Source organism: Onychomys torridus, chromosome 8 (genome assembly GCF_903995425.1).
Source record: "Onychomys torridus chromosome 8, mOncTor1.1, whole genome shotgun sequence".
Classification (NCBI taxonomy): Eukaryota; Metazoa; Chordata; class Mammalia; order Rodentia; family Cricetidae; genus Onychomys; species Onychomys torridus.
Genome location: NC_050450.1, coordinates 49,311,008 through 49,331,157, shown reverse-complemented (window position 1 = coordinate 49,331,157; position 20,150 = coordinate 49,311,008). Strand labels below are relative to the sequence as shown.

Sequence of the window (20,150 nt, the reverse complement as noted above, 5' to 3'; positions counted from 1 at the left end):
CTTCCACTTGTGAAACTCTTAGTGACTGGAGGACTGGGGAGTGGGTGGGACAAGCCTGGTTCTGTAACAGTGGGGGTTGTTGGTACTGACCACCATGCTGTCTCACAGAGAGACCCCTTCCATATATCAATTCTCAAGTCAAATCTGGTTTGAGAAGAGTATCACCAGAGTCACTTGGTCATCAAAGCTCAGCCTCCAGGAATAGAGCTGACATCCCAAACATGATATGGGGAAGATAAATGTCATCCCCAATCCGTGGCCTCCTACCTCCCGTGAGCTAATGTTGGGGGGAGAGAGCTTTCTTTATAGGCTTGTCAGGGTGACCAAACCTTGAAGGACTTGATATCAAGGTATAAAAAGAAGTATTGCATGCATGACTTTCCTTCAGAAGGCTTTATTGATCTCTGTGTCCAGCAAAGAGCAGAATGTGGAGGGGTGAGGTGAGCCATCTGGGAGTTGGTGGGTGAGAAGCCAGGACGAGGCTCCAAGCGCAATTCTCCAAGGACAGGACAGCCAGCAAAAATGAGTCAGGGGCAGCAGTCCTCTTAGTGCCGGGGCATCTGTGAGGATGGGGAGAGGACATGAGATCCAAGGCTCCTGCTCTTGTCCTGTGCAGTCCACATTGTGCAATGCTCCAGGGCCTTGCCTCTCACCTTGGCTGGGCTTGGGGGGTATCTGCCCTTGTGGGTTTCTTCATTCAGTAGAGACCTCAGCAGGCAAGAGCGGCGGTGGGAGAAGGTCTCAAAGCTTTTCTTGCCATGATAAGACCCCATGCCGCTGTACCCTAAATGAGAGGCCAGTTCAGGGCCAGGATTCCAGCCCATCTTGTACTCACAACCCCCGTGAACTCCTTTTTCTGAACCTCTCGGGACAGGGGTTGGGGGGTGGCCATAGCCAAACCATAGTGTCCCCTAGGCACCTAGGCCAGGCAGAAGAGTGCTCAGAAAGGGTCTTATCCCAGCCATGCCACTAAATGTCTGTGTGACCCCAGGCTTGGGATGCTGTGAAAGGCCAGAGTAACAAGTGATCAGGACTAGGATCCCAGCACCAGACTTACCCACACCCCCAAAGGGCAAAGTGGGCACCGTGATGTGGACGATGACATCATTGGCTGACACTCCACCACTTGATGTCTCTGCAATCAATTTCTTGATCACCTGTGTGAAAACCCAGGCAGCCACCTTGTACCTCTGCATTCTCCCCACCCTTTCTGATCTTCAAGAATAGAGACTTATGGGGCTGGAGAGATGGCTCAGAGGTTAAGAGCACAGACTGCTCTTCCAGAGGTCCTGAGTTCAATTCCCAGCAACCACATGGTGGCTCACAACAATCTGTAATGAGATCTGGTGTCCTCTTCTGGCCTGCAGTCATACATACTGTATACATAATAAATAAATAAATCTTAAAAAAAAAAAAAAAAAAAAGGAATAGAGACCTGTGAAATCAGAACCCCAGTCACCAGCTATGACATCCTCAGGCCCTGCAGCATCTCCAACTCTCTGCAAATACCACATGACCTTCAGCACTGTATGGGGAAACAGCAGGGATCCACAACCCTGTGGCAATGGTCACCTCCTCCACAGCTCTAGGAAGAGTGAACTGACCTGATCTTAGAGATAAGGTCAAGGAGGCTCCAGACAGGTTGAGAGATCTGCTCAAGGCCACATGTCTAATGAATGAGGAAACTGCAAACTTGAACCTAGGCCTGTGGATCCTTGGGTCCCCTTGCATGTGAGTGCTATGTCTGAGAGGCCAGGAAGCTGGAAAGGGGACACCTAGGCCCACCTTGTTGTTGTTGGAGAACACGTAGAGTGCCAGGGGCTTCTCACGCTGGTTGATAAATTTAATGGCCTCCTCCAAGCTTCGAACACACACGATGGGCATCACTGGCCCAAAGATCTCCTCCTGCATCACCTTGGACTGGGGGTCCACGTCCATGAGAACGGTGGGAGCTGAGGCAGAAAGTGAGCTAGAGTCTGTGCTGATCCACCTCAGTCCCGGACACATATACACACACATTCCAGTACCAACACCTAGCTCTGCTTCCATTCTTTTGCAAATGAAGCTGCCAAGCTTACATGGGGTGAAGACAAGACCTGAAGTGATCTTCTCTTGCCCACCTCCCCTCAACCCCCATGTCCTAGACGCCATCATGACAGACCATGGAGACATCTATAGATTAGCCTGCATGGGGGAGCAGGATCTAAACATTGAAGGGACAGCCATTACATCTGCTGTCCCCATGTGTCCATACCAGAACTCTCCTGCCTCCTTGATAACTGGAGTCCAAAGGTGCTCCAACTGGTGTTGCCCTAACCAGGACACTGGGAGCTCCTCCCAGCCTGGCCTGCCTTGAGCTCTTGGGGCCTCTGCTGCCTCCATTACTGTTCCCTTGCACAGATTGGAGATGGAAATAAAGCCCTCGGCTTTGCCTTGTGGGAGAGGTTTCTGGGGCTATAGAGAAGGCAGATACTGAGCACGACTCTTCAAAGGGCCCCAAGGCTTTCTGCGGGCCCACTTGGGAAAACCTGCTTGCTGGGTATCTGTGCCCGCTTTCTATACATCTGCGGTAGACCCTGGCAGTCCAGACGAACAGACAGCACTCTTAATGGCAGAACAAATACCTATGTATCGTGAAGCTGCATCCCAGGTGCCTCCATGGGCTACTTTCTGGCCCTCAATCAGGCCTATGATCCGCTGGAAGTGACGGTCATTGATGATTCTCCCATAATCACGGGACTCCTTAACGTTTTCCCCATAGAAATCCTGAGAAGAGATGAGGTCTCAAGGAAGACTTGGCACTGTCATGGCCGTGACTTCCAGCCTCTGGGAAGTGACTGCCTTTGGGTGCTGGGAATGAATAGAGCTTTTCCCCGAATTTTGCTTTGTACCCTTCCCAATTGTCTGCAGTGTGAGCACATATTTCTTTCGTGAATAGAAGAAAAGTACCTAGTATTTCTCAAAGTCCTAGAAGTTGATTGAAGCAAAACACACCCCCTAGGCCTTACAGCTCCCTATTCCCATCTCAGGCCATACTCACTTTCACTGACTTTTTTAGCTTCTCCACAATCTGGTTCTGAATGGAGGGGTCGCAGAGGATGTAGTCTGGGGCCACGCAGGTCTGACCACTGTTCATAAATTTTCCCCAGGCAATACGCCTGTGAAAATACAGTCTGTTCATGGGAGTTCCCTTGAGAATATCCACATACTCAGGGCCAAGATACTGAAGACTGAGTGATGGAGGACAGCCCATGGGGGGGCGGTGTTCTCCTAAGCAACAGCTTACTTGCAGACACATTGATCAGCTCACCCACCACACACACACACACACACACACACACACACACACACACACAACCTCAGTGGTTCCTGCAGTGTTTAATGTCATGAGTGTCAGTTAGGAAATTCTCAGGCTATCTGGGGTGGATGCTCTGTGACTTTGACCACATTCTCAGAGCCTTGCATAGCCAGGTGACACCTCTCCATACATCCTTCCTTATATATAGGGTACAGAGATGGCCAGAGGCCTAACTAGTATAGATGTGAGTCCCATCCTGGACGGTGAGCAAGTGACCCTGCTTTCCTGGTTGTGCTCTCCAGATCTCAGATGGGATCTCCTGCAGAGGGGCAATGGGGCTTGGTAAAGATCTCCAGACCCCAAGTACCCCACGTTTGCTTTCCTTGAAGCATCTACTTGGAGCATCACCCCTAGTGATGCCCACAGAATCAGTGCTCTCTCGGGAGGCCCCCTCTAGGAAGACTTCTATGAATGGTGTCCCCCCTTCAACTTCTCCAAAACTATAGGCTCCCTAGGCAGGAGCACACACAGGCACACACATGAGCACCTGCTATAGGTACACACACTGGCACACACTTTCAGAGTGGTACCACCTGCCCCTCAGCAGGGCTGGGACCATCTTTCTCCCTCAGTGCAGTCATCAAGCTTGGTACCATCATGTGCTGCAAGGTAGATAGGATCCCAAGCCCAAGCCTCCTCACCGGCAAGCCACATCTAGGTCACAGTCCTTGTCCACGTAGCAAGGGCTCTTCCCTCCAAGCTCCAGGGTGACAGGGGTCAGGTGCTTGGCGGCGGCTGCCATAACAATCTTCCCCACAGCTGTGCTCCCAGTGTACATGATGTGGTCAAACCTCTCTGTAAGTATCTCTGTGGTCTCAGGGACACCCCCATTGATCACTAGGTACAGGTCCTTGCAGCAAAGAGACAGAGGAGGTTCAACAAAACCAAGCCTTTCCTCACTCCACACATAGAGTGGGCACTAGGGGACTGGCAGCTTCTCAGCCCTTCAGCTCTGGACTTACCTGGGTGCCCTGGCGGGTAAGTCATTCTCCTAGCTCAAGGGCGCCCTTAACCCTGTTATTAGGAGCTGGTCTCCTCCCACCTGCTATAATAACCCACTGTCTCCCAAGCTTTAAGACCTGACCCTCCATCATAGTCATTCTTGAACTCTAGAGGGCGCCTCACCTTATCCAGGTACTGAGGGATCAGTGTGGCTAGTATGTCTGCCATGTTCTCACTCACTTCTGAGGGCTTGAGGACCACTGCATTTCCTGCAAAATACAAAGTCAGGGTCACTCTCAGAAGACCTCCTTAAAGACTCTTCCCACCCAGTGACTAGGCCTAGAGATTCCATTACGTCATCTGTACCTTTGGGAGGCAGTGGCAGAGGCTAGACACAAGTGCATGCTGTGAGTGCACACAGGCATATGCTGAGACACATGTAGGAACACAATGCAGGAGCACACACAGGTACACACATGAGCATCTGCTATAGGTACACACACTGGCACACACTTTCAGAGTGGTACCACCTGCCCCTCAGCAGTACTGGGAGACTGGAGGGAAGAAAGGACACACAGAGAGATATGCAGGCTGGAGGGAGAGCAGCTCTGGCCTCTCCTGTCACATATTAGCAGAGAGTCCTTACCCTAAGCCCCCACCCCCACCCTACAGGTATATGGAGAGGCCACCCTGGAGGCCTAGCTACATGGTTTGATCACCACAACCCCCTGTAACAGTCCCTCCAGAATGGAGCTCTCATACCTGCGGCAATGGCACCCACCATGGGCTGGATGGTGAGGTTGAAGGGGTAGTTCCAAGCACCTATGACAAGGACCACACCCAGGGGCTCCGAGTGGATGTAGGATTCATCCTGCTGGGTCTGGTGAGTCTTTTCCACGGGCTCATCCGCAGCCCACTCTGGGAGTTTCTTGATTGTGGTGTCAATCTCCTCCAGCACATGCACTATCTCCTCATTGTAGGCGGTCCATTCATTCTAGGGAGAGGCTCCAATGTGAACTTGAGGCCCAGAGCCAAGGCTCTGCGGCCTTGATGAGCTGGCTGTTCAACATGGGGTCCATAGCAGGGTGGTGGGATACAGAGCAGACACAGAGCTGAAGAATGGGCATTAGGGTAGTAGGTCTGAAAGGCCCCTCCTTCCCAAGGTTGAGAGGATGGGGTCCATGTGAGGTGGCTGGGGGGGCCCAGGACCCAGAACTGGTAAAAGAATGAATAAAGCCAGGGCTGGCCAGAGGAACGGGTTTGAGGGTCATTGGTGAGGGAGAAAATGTGTTGTCTGGAAGACTGGCAGACCACATTGAGACCTGAACCTGAGAAAGAGCTTGGGAGACCACAGTGTTGAGTAGACATGGGTACAATCCCCACCTGGGGAAGATGTGCCCAGGAGTGGCAGGCAAAACGCCAGAACTACGGCAGAGAGAGGCAGGAACTGAGACTGTTGGGAACGCCAGAGCCTCCTGGAATGGTCGGGGGACAAGAAAGAGGGAGCACAGGCGGCAAATATGTATCTCTTTCCTGAATTTTGGGAGGTCAAATGAATGAGTTTTCTCCATCTTGCTTTAAGGTGGGAAGCCTTAGGTGAGCGAGCCCTGACCCGGCAGAGGGTGGGCACCACACCGAAGGTGGAAGCAGTCTCAAGTGAGTCCTGTCCTCAAAGTGAAAGGCTTGTGGATTTGGAGGTTCCTGGTTTTGCTTAGAGCAACCCGCAGGGAACAAAAAGGAAGGAAGAAACCACGTGGAGCCGACTCCCTCTGGAAAGCCGCCTTGCTGGTCCTTGATGTGCCAAACCAGATAGACCAGGGAGGGGCTGGCAGAGGGATAAGGCAGCTGTGCTGGGGGTGGGGGGTGGGGGGGGGGGGGGGGGGGGTATTTGAAATGTAGTCGATGAAGAAGCCAGACCATAGGGGAAAAGCGACAGGTGGAGGGAAGAAGACCCTGTCCGAAGGTGGTGGAAGGAGAGGGCGACCATGCCAGCTTTGCCAATCCTTTCTGAGACTCACTCTCTCTATAACATTGTCGCTACAGTGTTTGGGAAGCAGTGCAGTCCTCGGTGAAGTGCTGGGCGGCGGACAACTGATGCCCTACACTTAAGGCGCGACCGTCCCTGTGCCTGTTGTATCTCTGCTAGTCCCTTTTGGTAGCCGGCCCCCCAAGCCCACCCCGGGATGCCGCACCTTGTGCAGATCGGAGGCCAGCGCAGCTGTGATCTCTGGGAGGCGCTCGGTGATCATGCGCCGCAGCGCCTCCAGTTGCTGGATTCGGAACTGCAGCGGGCGAGTCCTGCCTGAGTTAAAGGCCTCGCGCGCCCGGTTCACGATGTCTCTGATCTTGCTCATTGTACCTGAAGATAGGGAGCATTTTGTAGCAGAGGAAGGAGGATGGCCACATCCTTGGCTCCAGGCTGTACTTTGGCTCCAGCATTGGAGCCCTGGCATTGGCTCACCCCTCAATGTTTCACCATTACGTTAATTTTATTTGGATAAAGACCTCTTCTAGAGACTGGAAAATGCATTCCCGCTGGAAAGTCTCTTTTTTTTCTGGCTCAGATGGCTGGGCCTTCTGATGTCTTTAGCCATCCCAGGTTGTATGACACTAATCCACAGTGAGCCACACCCACCCTAAACAGAATTTGCCATAAGGTGGAAGGGGGGGATCCCTTCCATTCTGACCCACTTGCAAAATGGGACAGCTTCCTTCCCTGTAAACACTCGAGGAGCCTTGCAACCACCTTTTTGGATTAGGCTGGATATATACTGACCAAGATTCCACTCCCAACCCAATGAAAGGAAAACCAGCACCAAAATTCCACCACACCCTTGCTGGCTACACCATTGTGCTCGAATGTGCTTGTTGTCTGGCTAAGCTGAGTGAGGCTTAGACTGATGTGTCCACACCACTGTGACACAGGCCAATGCCAACAAAGGCCTTTCAGGTTCTCAAGTTCTTGTGCAAAATTGCAGAAGTGATTTCTGCTTCCAGTACAATAAAGAAGCTGGCAAAATGGGGTGACTCTTGGAGGGGAGCGGGGAGGGGTATGCAACAGGGACTGGAGCATATCCAGCAGAAGCCTCTTGAAAGTATGTGTAAGGGTTGGGGAAATGGCCCAGCAGTTAAGAGCATGCACTTCTCATCCAAAGACCTGTAACTCCAGCTCCAGGGGGGTCCCATGCCTTTGTAGGCACTTGCACACACACACACACACACACACACACACCACATACATACACACAGAGATAACACACACATACACATAATTAAAAATAATAAAAATAAACCTTTACATTGAAAAATATATAATTAATTTTTTAAAGTAAGTATTTGCAGCACTTTAGGTCTGAGTAGGAGTTTCTAGTAACTGCAGCTCCTTAGGGAGCAACAAGAAAGTGCTTACTGTTAGCAGGTGGCAGACATCCTGGGGACAGCCTCGCACCTCAGCCTGAGGTTGTTTAAATGAACCCAGTGGCATGGTGGAGTGGATTATTTAGAAATAAGAGAGAAAACTATCAAGCACATTCACAAAGGCCCTGCCTGTCACACATGTATCCTGGGGAAGAAAGAAACATGTCACCCAAACAACAGGTGTAGTGTGCATGTGTGAGTTAAAGACATGTGAGGGTACCCCAGTGTGAGGGGGGGAGCCACTGAAGGAGTAGAATAGTCTGTGAGCTCTCTCCCGCTCCTCTTTCCCTCTCTCCCTCTCCCAGGGCCTGTGCCCTACCACTGAACCCAGCTGTGCATGTTGATTTTCATTTTTCATGGTGTGTGACATTTTGCAATGACCTTGTTTTCCCAAATGTTTGTCGCATCTTTGAGTGGAGAATACACTGTCATGGTGCAAAACTGAACAAAGAGGGGACAGAAAAAACACTTCCCCTTTTCTTCCCAAGAAACTATCATTTCTGCCGCACAGAAGCCCACGGGTGCCAATCCCTCACAGTCCTTCCAGAGATATTTGGCCCAGCACGGTATAACATTTAACACTGGAGTGTGGAAGAAGTTATTGCATTGTACAGAAACACAGCAAGTTCCCCTGCCCAAGCCCATCCTCCATATTAATATTACATAACTATAATATTTGATGTTAGACATGGGTGCATGAACACGCCTGATTTTGTATTCAGATTCCTTCCCCCACCTCCCTCACCCATAGGTGACCTTAGACTTCCCACCCTGGGGAGAAGTACCCTGTTGGCATCCAGGCTTCAAATCTGGACATGACATGCCCCATTCCTTATGATCCACCAATTCCTTCATTGAAACTCTTGGTCTGACCAGCCTGTGGGCCAGGTCCTTCCTGCTGGCCACAGCTTCATCCCTGCAACCCTGCAGCAAGGTTACACTTCCCTCCCCACCCTTGGGGTCTAACCAGAGCTGCACAGCCTCAGTCACAAATCACCAAGGCAGGGAACCCACAAGGATAAGAGCCTCATGTGACTAGGACTGGTCTGAGCTCATTCCTCAATGTCATCTCCCAAAATTAAGTGGTCTTTAAAAAGCTAGGTCCCTGGGCCTCCTCTGTGAGCCAGTGAACCATAGTTCTGTTCACAGAGTTACTGAAGGATGGGTAAAAACACATTTGATGCTGCACCTGGCACCTGAATGGGACACAAACTGGGTTTCCTCTCTCAGAACCAAGCCACCCTGTGGGTTATACCTGCCTTCTAGACATGTTCCGCTCCCCACTCAGTTCTCATAAAACCTTCATAGCAGAGCTGGTGAGATGGCTCAGTGGGTAAAGTACTTGCTCTGAAAGCGTGAGAACCTAAGTTTTGGATGCCAAGAACCCATAAAAACCCAGATGTGGTAGCACATTTCTGAAACCTCACAACCCCTGCTAAAGGATGGGAGACAGAAACCGGAAAACCCCTAGAACCTCAGAGGCCGGCTATAGTGGTGGACCTGGATAGTAGACCCTTCCTTGACCAAGGTAGAATGTGGGGACTGACAACCAGAGCTGTCTACTGACCTACACACATGTCATAGCGCACACCACACACACACACACACACACACACACACACACACACACACACGAGAGAGAGAGAGAGAGAGAGAGAGACAGAGACAGAGACAGAGAGACAGAGACAGAGAGAGAGACAGAGAGACAGAGAGACACAGAGAGACACAGAGAGAGAGACAGACAGAGAGAGAGAGACAGAGAGAAAGACAAAGAGAGAGAGGCACAGAGAGAGACAGAGACAGAGAAAGACAAAGACAGCGAAAGGCACAGAGAGAGACAGAGACAGAGAGAAAGGAAGAGAGACAGAGAGAGATTGATTTTTAATACACCATGCTAGTGCTCAGAAAGAAAGGTCAGTTATGCGTCTGTTCCACAGATGAGGAAAGCAAGACTGAAAACCATTCAACATGCCACCTCTGCCCACACAGGTGACAGGCACTGAAGCCAGGCTTTGAACTCACAAGCGTCTCTCCAAGGTACGTGTACTCAGCTACACAGCCCCAATACCTTTTTGGAGAGTAGAGAAATTTGACTGTGCACACCAAGATCTCTCCCCAAGAAGCCACCTCTGTTCCTGTGTTTTGTGGGTCTCTAGGACTTTCTTGGCCCAGTGTTGCAGTTGACAGAGCTCCAGAGATCTGGTGCTGGGCATTCAATGCACCCAATCAGGAAACACTGGCCTGTCAGGGTCTGGACCAGTTGTCCTCAGAATGGATGAAAGCCTCGGATTCTCAAGATCCTTTTAAGAAGGCTGTACTTGCGTGCTCGCACCTAAAGACGAAGTAAAGAGGATGGGGAAAGATTACCTTCTGCACAGCCTCCTCCAGCAGCTGGGACTCCTGGAATGAGCAAGATCCAAGAGAGGACACATTTAAAGACCCTCCTTCCCGCCCACTTGGTCCCTCGAGTCCTTGCCCAGGAAGTTTGTGTGATGAGCTAAAACAATATTCAAATGTGGGTGCAGCTTAATCCGGATCTCTCCTCCATAGAGGTTTGGAAGATTATGTCTCGGGCTGTCTGTTTTATTCTGATCTGGACGGCAAGATGGGCCTGTGAAAGTTTGTGTGGGCTCTTAGCCAGCCCTTGAAAGAAGCCTGTGTTTGCCCTGGGCGTGGGGGCCATTGAGTGATTCAGCATGGCATACACTTTTGCCAGATGCTGCTCCATGAGTCCCCTGTTACGTAAGGTCTACAGCAGGCGAGCTACAGTCACGCAATGTGCACACAGCACCCAGAAAACTCACGTCAAAAATTCACATGCCACTGTCACTGCCATATGCAAGGGACTAGGGTCCCACCGAGGCACAGACTCATAACATGCTGGTTGGAGATTTCCACAGCGCTCCCCAGTAGTAGGTGGATCTGTTCTCTTGAAGATTAGTGGCGAATGTGGCCAGGGCCTACCAGAACTACCAGGAATTTCCTCTCTGTGATCACTCGGGGAGGATAGAAGCTGGACATCCCTTCCTCTGTGTTTTAAGCAGTGTTCTCTGAGCCCCTGGTCTGCGCTGCTCTGTGTGGTGTAGGTTTGCAGGGACCGCCATTGTTAGCCATACCCCATGCCTGCACTGTCACCAGGCCTTCTTGGTGCCCCTTACTACCCAGCCCCCTTGTCCCCTTACCCACCTGCTGTTCTCTCAGAGGAAAACAGGTCCCCACCATGGCTATGAGCCACAAAAGCAGTGTTCTTGCTTTTCCCTGGATCTGCACACTCCATGGCTCTGCTCCAACACCATATCAAATAGCACCACTGTGACCTCTTCAAGCTTTTCCTCCAGGCATGCTCTGTCTACTGTTATGGGTAATAAGATTATGATGGAGTTGAAAATTTCTATTGTCTGGTGGCTTTGTGCCATAACAGCAGCTGTAATAAATCATAACACATACATTACAGTCCCTAATACCTGATTGCTAACCAATGACCGTTAATGGGTACTGTATTTTCCATACACGTTATCGTTATTTCAAAGTGCATTCCTCTAATCATTAACAAGAAAAGGAAATGGAGAAGTAAAATGCGGCCATGTGAGGCCAGCAGTTGCCCCAATCATATCAAAGTTCCTACATCATTTCCTCTTTTTGACCTAATTCTGCACTGTTTTGTTCAGGAAGTCCCTGGGAACAGTGACTACGTCGTAGGTCTTAGTCTCCAGGATTGTTTCATCTTCTTTTTGGTTAAAAAATTTGTCTCAGGACTGGAGTGTGGCTCAGTGATAGAACACCTGCCTAATATCTAGCATTATAGAGAAGAATTGTTTCCATTCTGGGGTAACTTGGGGTATAACTCCTGCTCTTCGGTGTTAATGTTTGCAAGCCCTGATAAGCCATTCCTGACACCTAGTTCCAGCTTGGGCTAGCCTGTTCTGGCTCTTGGGCCACCACCAGCCTGCTCTTCCTGCTTGCTCTCACTTCCCATGACAACCCATCCAACCATGCTAGATGGACTTTTGTCAGGAAGGCTTGAGTATGTCTCTCCTCCCACTTGACATTAATTGGTGCCCTTTTGTTGCTCTCTGGGAGAAAATCCAATCTTTGAGTTCCTGAAGCCTTGGCCCCTGGCTACCTCTCATGGCAAACATCAATCCCTGGGTTACACTACCCAGATCTGACATGGTAGTTTCAGCTTATGTTGGTTGGTTAGCCTGGATATATAGGCATCAGCCATGAGTTAGAAATGGAATCAGAAGTAAGCAAGACCTGTGACAAGATCCTAAGGCACACCACAGACACTTGATGCTTCAAGGCAGACAGGAAAGCATCTCTGGTGGTCCAAGAGAGGCAGAGAGTATGTATGAACATTGAGACCACCCCTAACTTTAGCCACCCATATACAGTGGGACATGCACAGTGGCTTGGCAGGTTCCCAGGTAAGTGGAAACTTAAACTGTTTGTTTAAGGGAAGATCACAAGTCCGTCAGGAGCTGCTAGCCCAGACAAGCCACCGGAAAGGCCGGTGTTGGCAGGCCATAGCTGAGCCACACCAGGCCATAGCTGAGCAGGTAGCCACCTTGGCATGGCTCCTCCCCTAGCTTCACAGATAAGGGATCCACAGTTTTCAAGATTAGTGGAATGCAGTGGCTCCCATTCTGGACCTGCTGTTATGGTTTGAGTGTGAAACATCCCTCACAGTCTCACATGTTTGAATAATTGGTCTCCATCACACTTTGAAGAGATCATGGAAGTTTTAGGACCTGAGGCCTATCTGGCAGATGTAAGCCTCTAGGGACAACCCTTTGAAGGTTGTACTCACCTCTGGTCCTGTCTAGCTCCCTTCTTCCAGGTCTAACTGCGTGTGACTACACCATCGTCCCCGACCACAGACAACGTCATTCCTGCCACCATGCCTTCCCCTCAAGAATGAGGCAAAACCCTTCTATGACTGAGCCAAAATTCATCCTTCCTCCCTCAAGGTTCTTAGGAACTTAGCCCCAGCAATGAGAACAGTAACTCTGTCCACACAGAGAGACACTGGCTGTCCCGCCCGCCACAGGCAAACAGGGTGAGACGCTCTGGTACCAAGGTCTCAGCAGCTGTCCTTGTCAGAGTGAAGAAGGGACAGCGAGGAGTGTTGGTGAGAATATAGACAGATAGGAGCCCCTTTCCTTGTGATGGGGAATGTAAAGCCATACAGCCCCTTTGGAAAGCAGTGCGGCTGCTCTTCTGTGTATAGCATATGTGGTTATCGGGTGACCCACCCATCCCGGCACTGAGACACACACAAGAGAAATGAGAACATGTGTCCACACACAACCTGCACAGGAAAGTTCACAGCACGGTTACTCCTGAAGCCCAAAGTGGGAACCATCCAATACATTCCATACACAGACAAACAGCATGTGGCACACCCCTGAAATAAACACACAGCCACAAAAGGGAATGAAGGCTGGACACAAGCCCCAGCACAAATGAACCTTAAAATACAGCATCAAGTAAAAGGAACCAGGTGCACAAATTCACATACCTCACAGTTCCCTTACAGGAAATGCTCAGAAAAAGCAAATTCACAAAGACAGAAAAGAGATGAGTGGTTGACAGAGCTTGGAGAGGCAGAGAGATAAAGAGGGTGACTGCTAAAGGGCATGTGTTTAAACATACATCATGATGCAAGCCCAGCATCTGGGGGCAGAAGCAGGAGAATCACTGCAAGTTTGAGGCCAGTTTGTCTTCCTAGAAAATTCCAGGCCAGCCAGTACTATATAGAGAAATAGAAAGGCTTTCTTAGTGAGGATTTCTATGGCTGTCATGAAACACCATGACCAAAAAGTAATATGGGGAGAAAAGGGTTTATTTCCTCACAGTTCCACATAAAAGTTCACCATCAAAAGCAGTGAGGGCAGGAACTCAAGCAAGGTAGGAACCTGCAGCAGGAGCTGATGCAGAGGCCGTGGAGGGGTGCTGCTTACTGGCTTGCTCCTCATGGCTTGCTCAGCCTGTCTTCTTAAAGAGCCCAGGACTACTAGCCCAAGGATGGCACAACCTACAAGGGCTGAACCCTCCCTCATAAATCATTAATTAAGAAAATGCCATACAAGCTTGCCTACAGTCTGATCTTCTGGAGGCATTTTCTTAATTGAAGCTCCCTCTTCTCAAATGACTTTAGCTTATGTAAAATTAACATAAAACTATCCTACACAGAGTTGTTGTCTCAAAACATCAGACAGGGTGAGAGGGAGAGAGAGAGAGAGGGAGAGGGAGAGAGAGAGAGAGAGAGAGAGAGAGAGAGAGAGAGAGAGAGAGAGAGAGAGGATGGGTGGATTGTGGTATTATTCAAAAAACTGACTTGCATACTATAAACAAGTGAATTGTATGGGAGTGTCTTAGTGTTCTGTTGCTGTGTAGAGATCACACGACCAAGGCAACTCTTAGAAAAGAAAGCATTTAACTGAGGCTTGCTTACAGTTTCAGAGGTTTAGTCCATTGTCATCATGGCAGGAAGCATGGTGGCACACAGGCAGACCAGGTGCTGGAGAAGGAGCTAAAAGTTCTCTTTCCAGATCTGCAGAAAGCAGGAAGAGACAGAGCCACCGGGCCTGGCTTGGACTTTTGAAAGCCCATCCCCAGGGTCATACCTCCTCCAACAAGATCACACTTACTCCAACAAGGCCACACCTTTTAATTCTTCTCAAGTAGTGCCACTCCTTGATGACTAAGGATTCAAATAGATGGGCCTGGGAGGGGGGCATTCCTATTCAAACCACCACAGTGTGTGAATTACATTCTCATAACTTTAATTTTTTTCTTTTAAGCTTTTGTTTACTTATTTTTCTTTCCCAGTGCTAGAGATGGAAACTAAGGCCTTACCCAACTGTCTCCCTGTTCCAAGCTAGTTTATGATTTGTGGAATAGCTCTGCCCTTGAGAATCAATGCTGTCCTGAGGTGAGGGCTGCACACAGCACACCCTCCAGTGTGAAGGGCACAGGGAGGGTCACTGTGTAGTAGGAACCTGACAGTGTGACCTCATTAAGGGGTCCCAATCAATATGAACAGTGAAGTTGCAGTGCTCATGTGTATGTATCCTTGATGTGTGGGGATGAGAAGGACACTTTCTCCTGTGGTCTTCCCCTACCCCAGCACCTTCCAGCCAGCTAGGGGTCCTTCCTGTAGAGGCTTCCAGCTGAGGCACCAGCAGTGGAATGTGCTGAACTAGGAGGCTGACTGTTGGGACCGGAATGAAGATGCTGAGGCTGGCAAAGACAGCTTCATACAGCCCGTATTACTTCCAGTCTGGGCTTGCCCACTCTTATGTCCCCTCCAATTCCTGCAGTCAGCAGGTGGGATCCCTGTCGACAGCTAAGCCCCCCCGACCCCCTGTGTGTGTGTGCGCGCGCGCGCGCGCGCGCATGCGTGCTCAAAAACTTTTCGTGTCCAGGATTGAGCTGTGAGGAAACATTGATTTGAATCATTCAGACAATACAGTCATCCCATACATATCCCCAGAGGATCCGTTCCAGGACCTGTCTTGATACCCAAATCCTCATGTTTACAAATGGTACAGTATTATACATAACCTACAAAAAAGCTTCCTGCATACTTTCAGTTATCCCTGGATTACTTGTCAGGTGAAGCATTTATCTAAATTGTTCTATTATCAAAACTTGGAGGTCAAATATCAGGGTAAAACCTGATAGATCCAAGAAGCAGCAAGGGGGTGGGGGGAGAGGGGAGAACCAGCTGTTCTCTCTACACTTCCCAGATCAAAGAGCTTGAAATCTCCAATTCCCTCCCTTCTCTTTCCTGTGCATCTTCTCTATCCATATTCCTGGCTTTTCTATGGCTAATTCCAGTCATCTAGTCACTGACTCCACCCCCGATTCAAGGTTAACTTTATTAACAGTCTCAGAGTGTCACAGTGCAATCAAATACCCCAGAACAGTAATGCTTAATGCAGATGTTGTGTAATAGTTGATAATGCTGTATAGCTTAGGGAACAATGATAAGAATAAAGTCTGGTCGGGCCTGGTGGCCCTGCCTTTGAACCTAGTACGTGGAAGGCAGAGGCAGGTAGATATCTGTGAGTTCCAGGCCAGCTTGGTCTACCTAGTGAATTGCAGGACAGTCAAGGCTACATAGAAAGACTATGTCTCAAAAAAAAAAATACATAAATAAATAATAAAGACAGTACATATTTGGTAAAATTTCTTTTCAAATGTTTTTGCATCTGAGGTTGATTGACTCTGTGGATGAAGATCTGGAGCCCACAGGTGGTCAACCCACACCAGCCCTGCACAAGTCAGCAGAGCTGGCTATGCTAGACAGAACTTTCCTGCCTGAATCTGCACTGCCTGTGGAAACAAGAGAAGAAGAACTGGAGGCCTCTTCACTTCCCACTTCCCATCTGCTGCCAGGCTGCCTTGGGCTGGAAGCTGTGCATTTGCAAGGAGAGGGAGATGGGGGTGGGGGGCACTCCAAGTGTGCTACAGAGCTTCTCAACCAGCACCATCCCTTGGAATTCCCACTAGCGTGGCTCCCAAAAGTCAGGTCAAAATCCAGCCCAACGGGGCAGAAAACCCAGTGGAAGGCTGGAAAGGGCAGTGTCAGGTCTTCCTGGGTTAAGCTAGCCTTCTGGGCAGGGTGCAGCAAAATGCAAGTCACTGTGAGTTAGGCACCTACCACCTAGCAGCAGGAATGCCCGCCCAGCCCAAACAGAGCCTACCTGAGTCAGCCTGACACAGACTCAATTGCAGAGCCTCCTGCTTCCATGCAGGTCACAGCTGGCATGCCAGGAAGCCATGCCAGGGCACACTTGAGTTGGCACTAGTGGTCTCTCTGGGATTAGGAAAACTTCCTAATAACCAACACAATGAACATCCTCTCATTGCCTGTAAAGCAACCTGCTCCAGCAGGAAGAAGCAGCAAGCTCTTTCTCCCCGAGAACTACACAAATGAGACACACACACACACACACACACACACACACACACACACACACACACGATAAGATGTTTTGGCTCAGCCTTGCTTTCACACTTACTTGGCTCAACATCTCATAAATACCCTCCTGTCCACCCTCCCCTCCACTCCTAGTGCTTATATAACACACAGAAAATGAAAACGTGACACCTGGGGAGTTGTAAGGAGTGGAACTGGAGAAATGGCTCAGGGGCTGGAGAGATGGCTCAGTGGTTAAGAGCACTGGCTTCTCTGGCAGGGGACCAAGGTTCAATTCCCAGCACCCACATGGCGGCTCACAACTGTATCTAAGGAATCTGATGCCCTCTTCTGACCTCCGCAGGCACCAGGTACACATGTGGCAAACAGATATATATGCAGGCAAAATATTCATACACATGAAAATAAAAATAAATAAGGAGTCTGGTGGGGGATGTCTTGTTTTCGCGACATGGTCTGGGAATGCCTGTGTGGTTTAAGAAAGCGTTTCCCTGGCGTCCACACACCCTTGAAGGAGCTAGTACAAGACCACCCCTTCTTCCTTTCTCTTCTGTTTTCTGGTCACCGTGACCAGAGCAGCTGCTTCTGCCACATGCATGCTTTTCTCCCTGCATGCTGTGCAGCCACTGACCCAAAGCGACAGGCCAGCTAACCAAGGCTGAAGCCTCAGAAGGAGGCCACGAGACAAAGTCAAGTAAGTCTCTTCACAAGTTGATTTACCCTGGGCAGTAACAGAAGCATGATGTACACCCCTGGCAGCTCTGTGGTAACGTGATGGACACCGCTGGAACTCTGTGGTAACCTGACAGGCTCAGCTGGCAACTCCATGGCTCAGCTGATACAAGGAGAAAACAGTGAGGTGCTCTCATACACACTTTTCTATACTTCCCACTCTGGAGTGTGAAGACAATCATTCCAAGAATGCCAGGCGATGTGAATGCACCGTTTCTATTAGTATTAACCATGTGTAATGCACATTGTGTATCCAATTCACGGAAGACCAGTTCGCAAAGGCAAAGGTTCTACCAAGGGCCTTGAACTGACTGAAGGTTTTATGCTTATATAAGAGTTTCGTGGGGGTGTTTTCACTTTTAATTCTCCAGCGTGTTGCCAGATGCCATCCCACCGAGGCTGACCCTGAGAGTCACAGACAACAGGCTGGTGGGGTGTGCTGTCCTGTGTGACAGTCTGGGTGGGGCGTTCTCACACATGCTGTCAGTTTGCATCTGTCAGTAGCTTCCCCGCCTTTGTGTCCTCTGCTGGCCTCACCCTCTCGTGTGTGAGGGGGCTTTGTAGTGTCCTCTGTGGTAAATATTTATAAAGCCAAACACACTTTTTTTTGTTACAGTTTAGGTTAGGAGGGTCCTCTCTGCCCCTAAATTGTTCCTCCAATTCTCTGGGTTTCCTGAAAGATTCTGGCTGCTCCTTTGTCTATTTTGAACTCATCAAGAGTTTACCTCATATGCGAAGTGACTGGAAATCCAGGTTCCTTTCTTGTAAATAGACCATTTGCTGTACTCATGGCATTTAATAGCACCACCTCGCCTGACTGTGGCTTTGCGTATGGCAGGGACTGTTCTGAGCATATTGCAGGTTTTAACGTATTCAGTTTTCACAACCACCAATGAGATATGAACATTATATATATATACTCGGGGGTCTGGCACAGGGAAACTATAACTGACCTGAGGTCACACACCCAAGGGATTTCACCTCAATGTCCCCCTTTAAGAGGCTCTGCTGAACGCGTTTCCTCCAAGTCTTCAAACTGGTTGCCAGAGCGTTGAGTGTATTCCCCTTAAAGTTTTTTTGTTTCTATCTCCTGGATCTGTACTTATGTCTCATTTCCCATGCCTTAGAGCATATGTTAGCTTTGACCCTTTGCCCTTACCCTGGAAAGTGTTTGGCACCAAGGGCTCAGGCTTCATGCACAGAGCAGCTGCTGTTCTCCATGTCAATGTGAGTATAAATGCAGACCAACTTTCTGGCTCACCAGTTTTGTTTTGATTCCTGATGGTTCCTTTCTCCTCTCCTTTGGTACTTAAACTACATCAGTCCTTTCATTTTTTTCTTCTTATTCTAATAGAAAAGGAATCTAACTCTAATTTTTCTACTGAATATAGCTTTGCTATGTCTCAGAATGAAGAGTTCTTATTTTGTTTTCCCAGTACTGTTCAAATTTTTAACGTGTGTGTGTGTGTGTGTGTGTGTGTGTGTGTGTGTGTGTGTGCAGGAGGGAGATTTGAGGTGGGGGAGGAGGCTATACACATGCCATGGTGTGTGTATGGATGTCCAAAGACAACGGTGGGAGCTGGAAGTTGAGGCAGTTTATTAATTAATAAAATGTAATTAAAAATAATATAGAGATTGCTCTTCTCTAGTTTAAACCAGGTAGACTCCTTCACTGAGCCTATACAGGTGTTCAGTGGGTGATCTTTTGATATCAGGGCCCAAACATGCTCACCCCACAATGTTCTGTGTCTGCTCTCACCATGCCATCGTCAGTCTCGTCCTCAGACTGTGGCTTTTAGCATGTTAGCAAGGCAAGGGTAAGTGCACGCTGTGTTAGTGACTGTTTTATGCACGTGTTCATCCCTTACCACCTGGAATATGCTCCTTATCATCACAGACATCTCCTAACTGGCTCAGGAAACAGGCAGATCACTCTCTTGCCTCCTGGGTTGGGTTTTAGTGATATGTTTCTCTTGGCAGTGGCTTCTTGGCAACTCCACTGCCCACAGTTTATTTGAAGGCTGAGCTGGCTTGCTGTCCTTCTGTCTACATGTGTTGTCTTCATTTCACAGCCCTGAAGAAGTCCACATTCCAACTGAACTTCCTAGTATATGTGCAAACCCCATGGGGTTGAGGATGAGCTATGACACCTCAGATGTTGACCAGGGTCAGTGTGGGAGGCTGCCCCCACCATGTATATTTGTTTAGTTTTTTGTTGACATTGTTGTTTTAAATTTAATTATTTTATTTTATGTTTAATCTAGGCTAGCAGATCAGTCTTCAGTGACAAGGTCCTGAAAAAGATGACCAGGTGATCAGAAGATAAGGAGACAGATAAGTTTGGGATCTGGGGGTCTTGCACAAGCTACGTCTATGCCAAGCAAGCTTATGAAGAAGTACAGCAGCTTACACACTATTTCCAGGGGAGAAGTGGGACAGACTCAGCAGAAACTATCACACAATGAGACAGTCAGCAGGAGGCTAGTCAGACAATGATGACCAAAGGGAATGCCGGGTAAAGGGGCCAGCCAAAGAAACGCACCCTGGCCCTAAAACCAGAGCCAAAGAAAGACACTCTGCCCCTGACCAACTCAGCAGGAAAACCAACCAATCCCTGAGCACAAAAACCAACCAATCCCAGAGCATGAAATCCAACCAATCTCAGCTTGTCCAAGCTCAGGGATTGAAATCCACCCAGTTCCCACCCTGAAAATCTTCACCCTGGAAAAACCCCACCCCTAACAAGCCCTA

At 49.3% G+C, this 20,150-nt stretch overlaps 1 protein-coding gene across 1 annotated transcript; it reads right to left on the bottom strand.

The window, feature by feature from the left end:
• Positions 1-397: 397 nt before the first annotated feature.
• On the bottom strand, positions 398-10,118 carry Aldh3a1 (aldehyde dehydrogenase 3 family member A1). The gene is made up of 11 exons (XM_036196708.1): positions 10,085-10,118; positions 6,493-6,659; positions 5,063-5,294; positions 4,484-4,569; positions 4,000-4,208; positions 3,041-3,158; positions 2,625-2,766; positions 1,786-1,952; positions 1,058-1,157; positions 654-784; positions 398-560 (listed from the first exon to the last, which is right to left on the bottom strand). Exons 2-11 carry the CDS (start codon positions 6,652-6,654, stop codon positions 546-548), a joined length of 1,362 nt encoding a protein of 453 aa, XP_036052601.1. The 5' UTR covers positions 6,655-6,659; positions 10,085-10,118; the 3' UTR covers positions 398-545.
• Positions 10,119-20,150: the final 10,032 nt, after the last annotated feature.

Bases quoted from the DNA above. Each gene is read 5' to 3' on its own strand.
- Aldh3a1 (XM_036196708.1), bottom strand. From the start codon at position 6,654: ATGAGCAAGATCAGAGACATCGTGAACCGGGCGCGCGAGGCCTTTAAC. The intron at 4,570-5,062 runs GTATGAGAGCTC...TGTATTTTGCAG, and splicing joins GGTGGGTGCCATTGCCGCAG to GAAATGCAGTGGTCCTCAAG. The intron at 785-1,057 runs GTAAGTCTGGTG...CCTCTCATTTAG, and splicing joins TTTGCCCTTTGGGGGTGTGG to GGTACAGCGGCATGGGGTCT.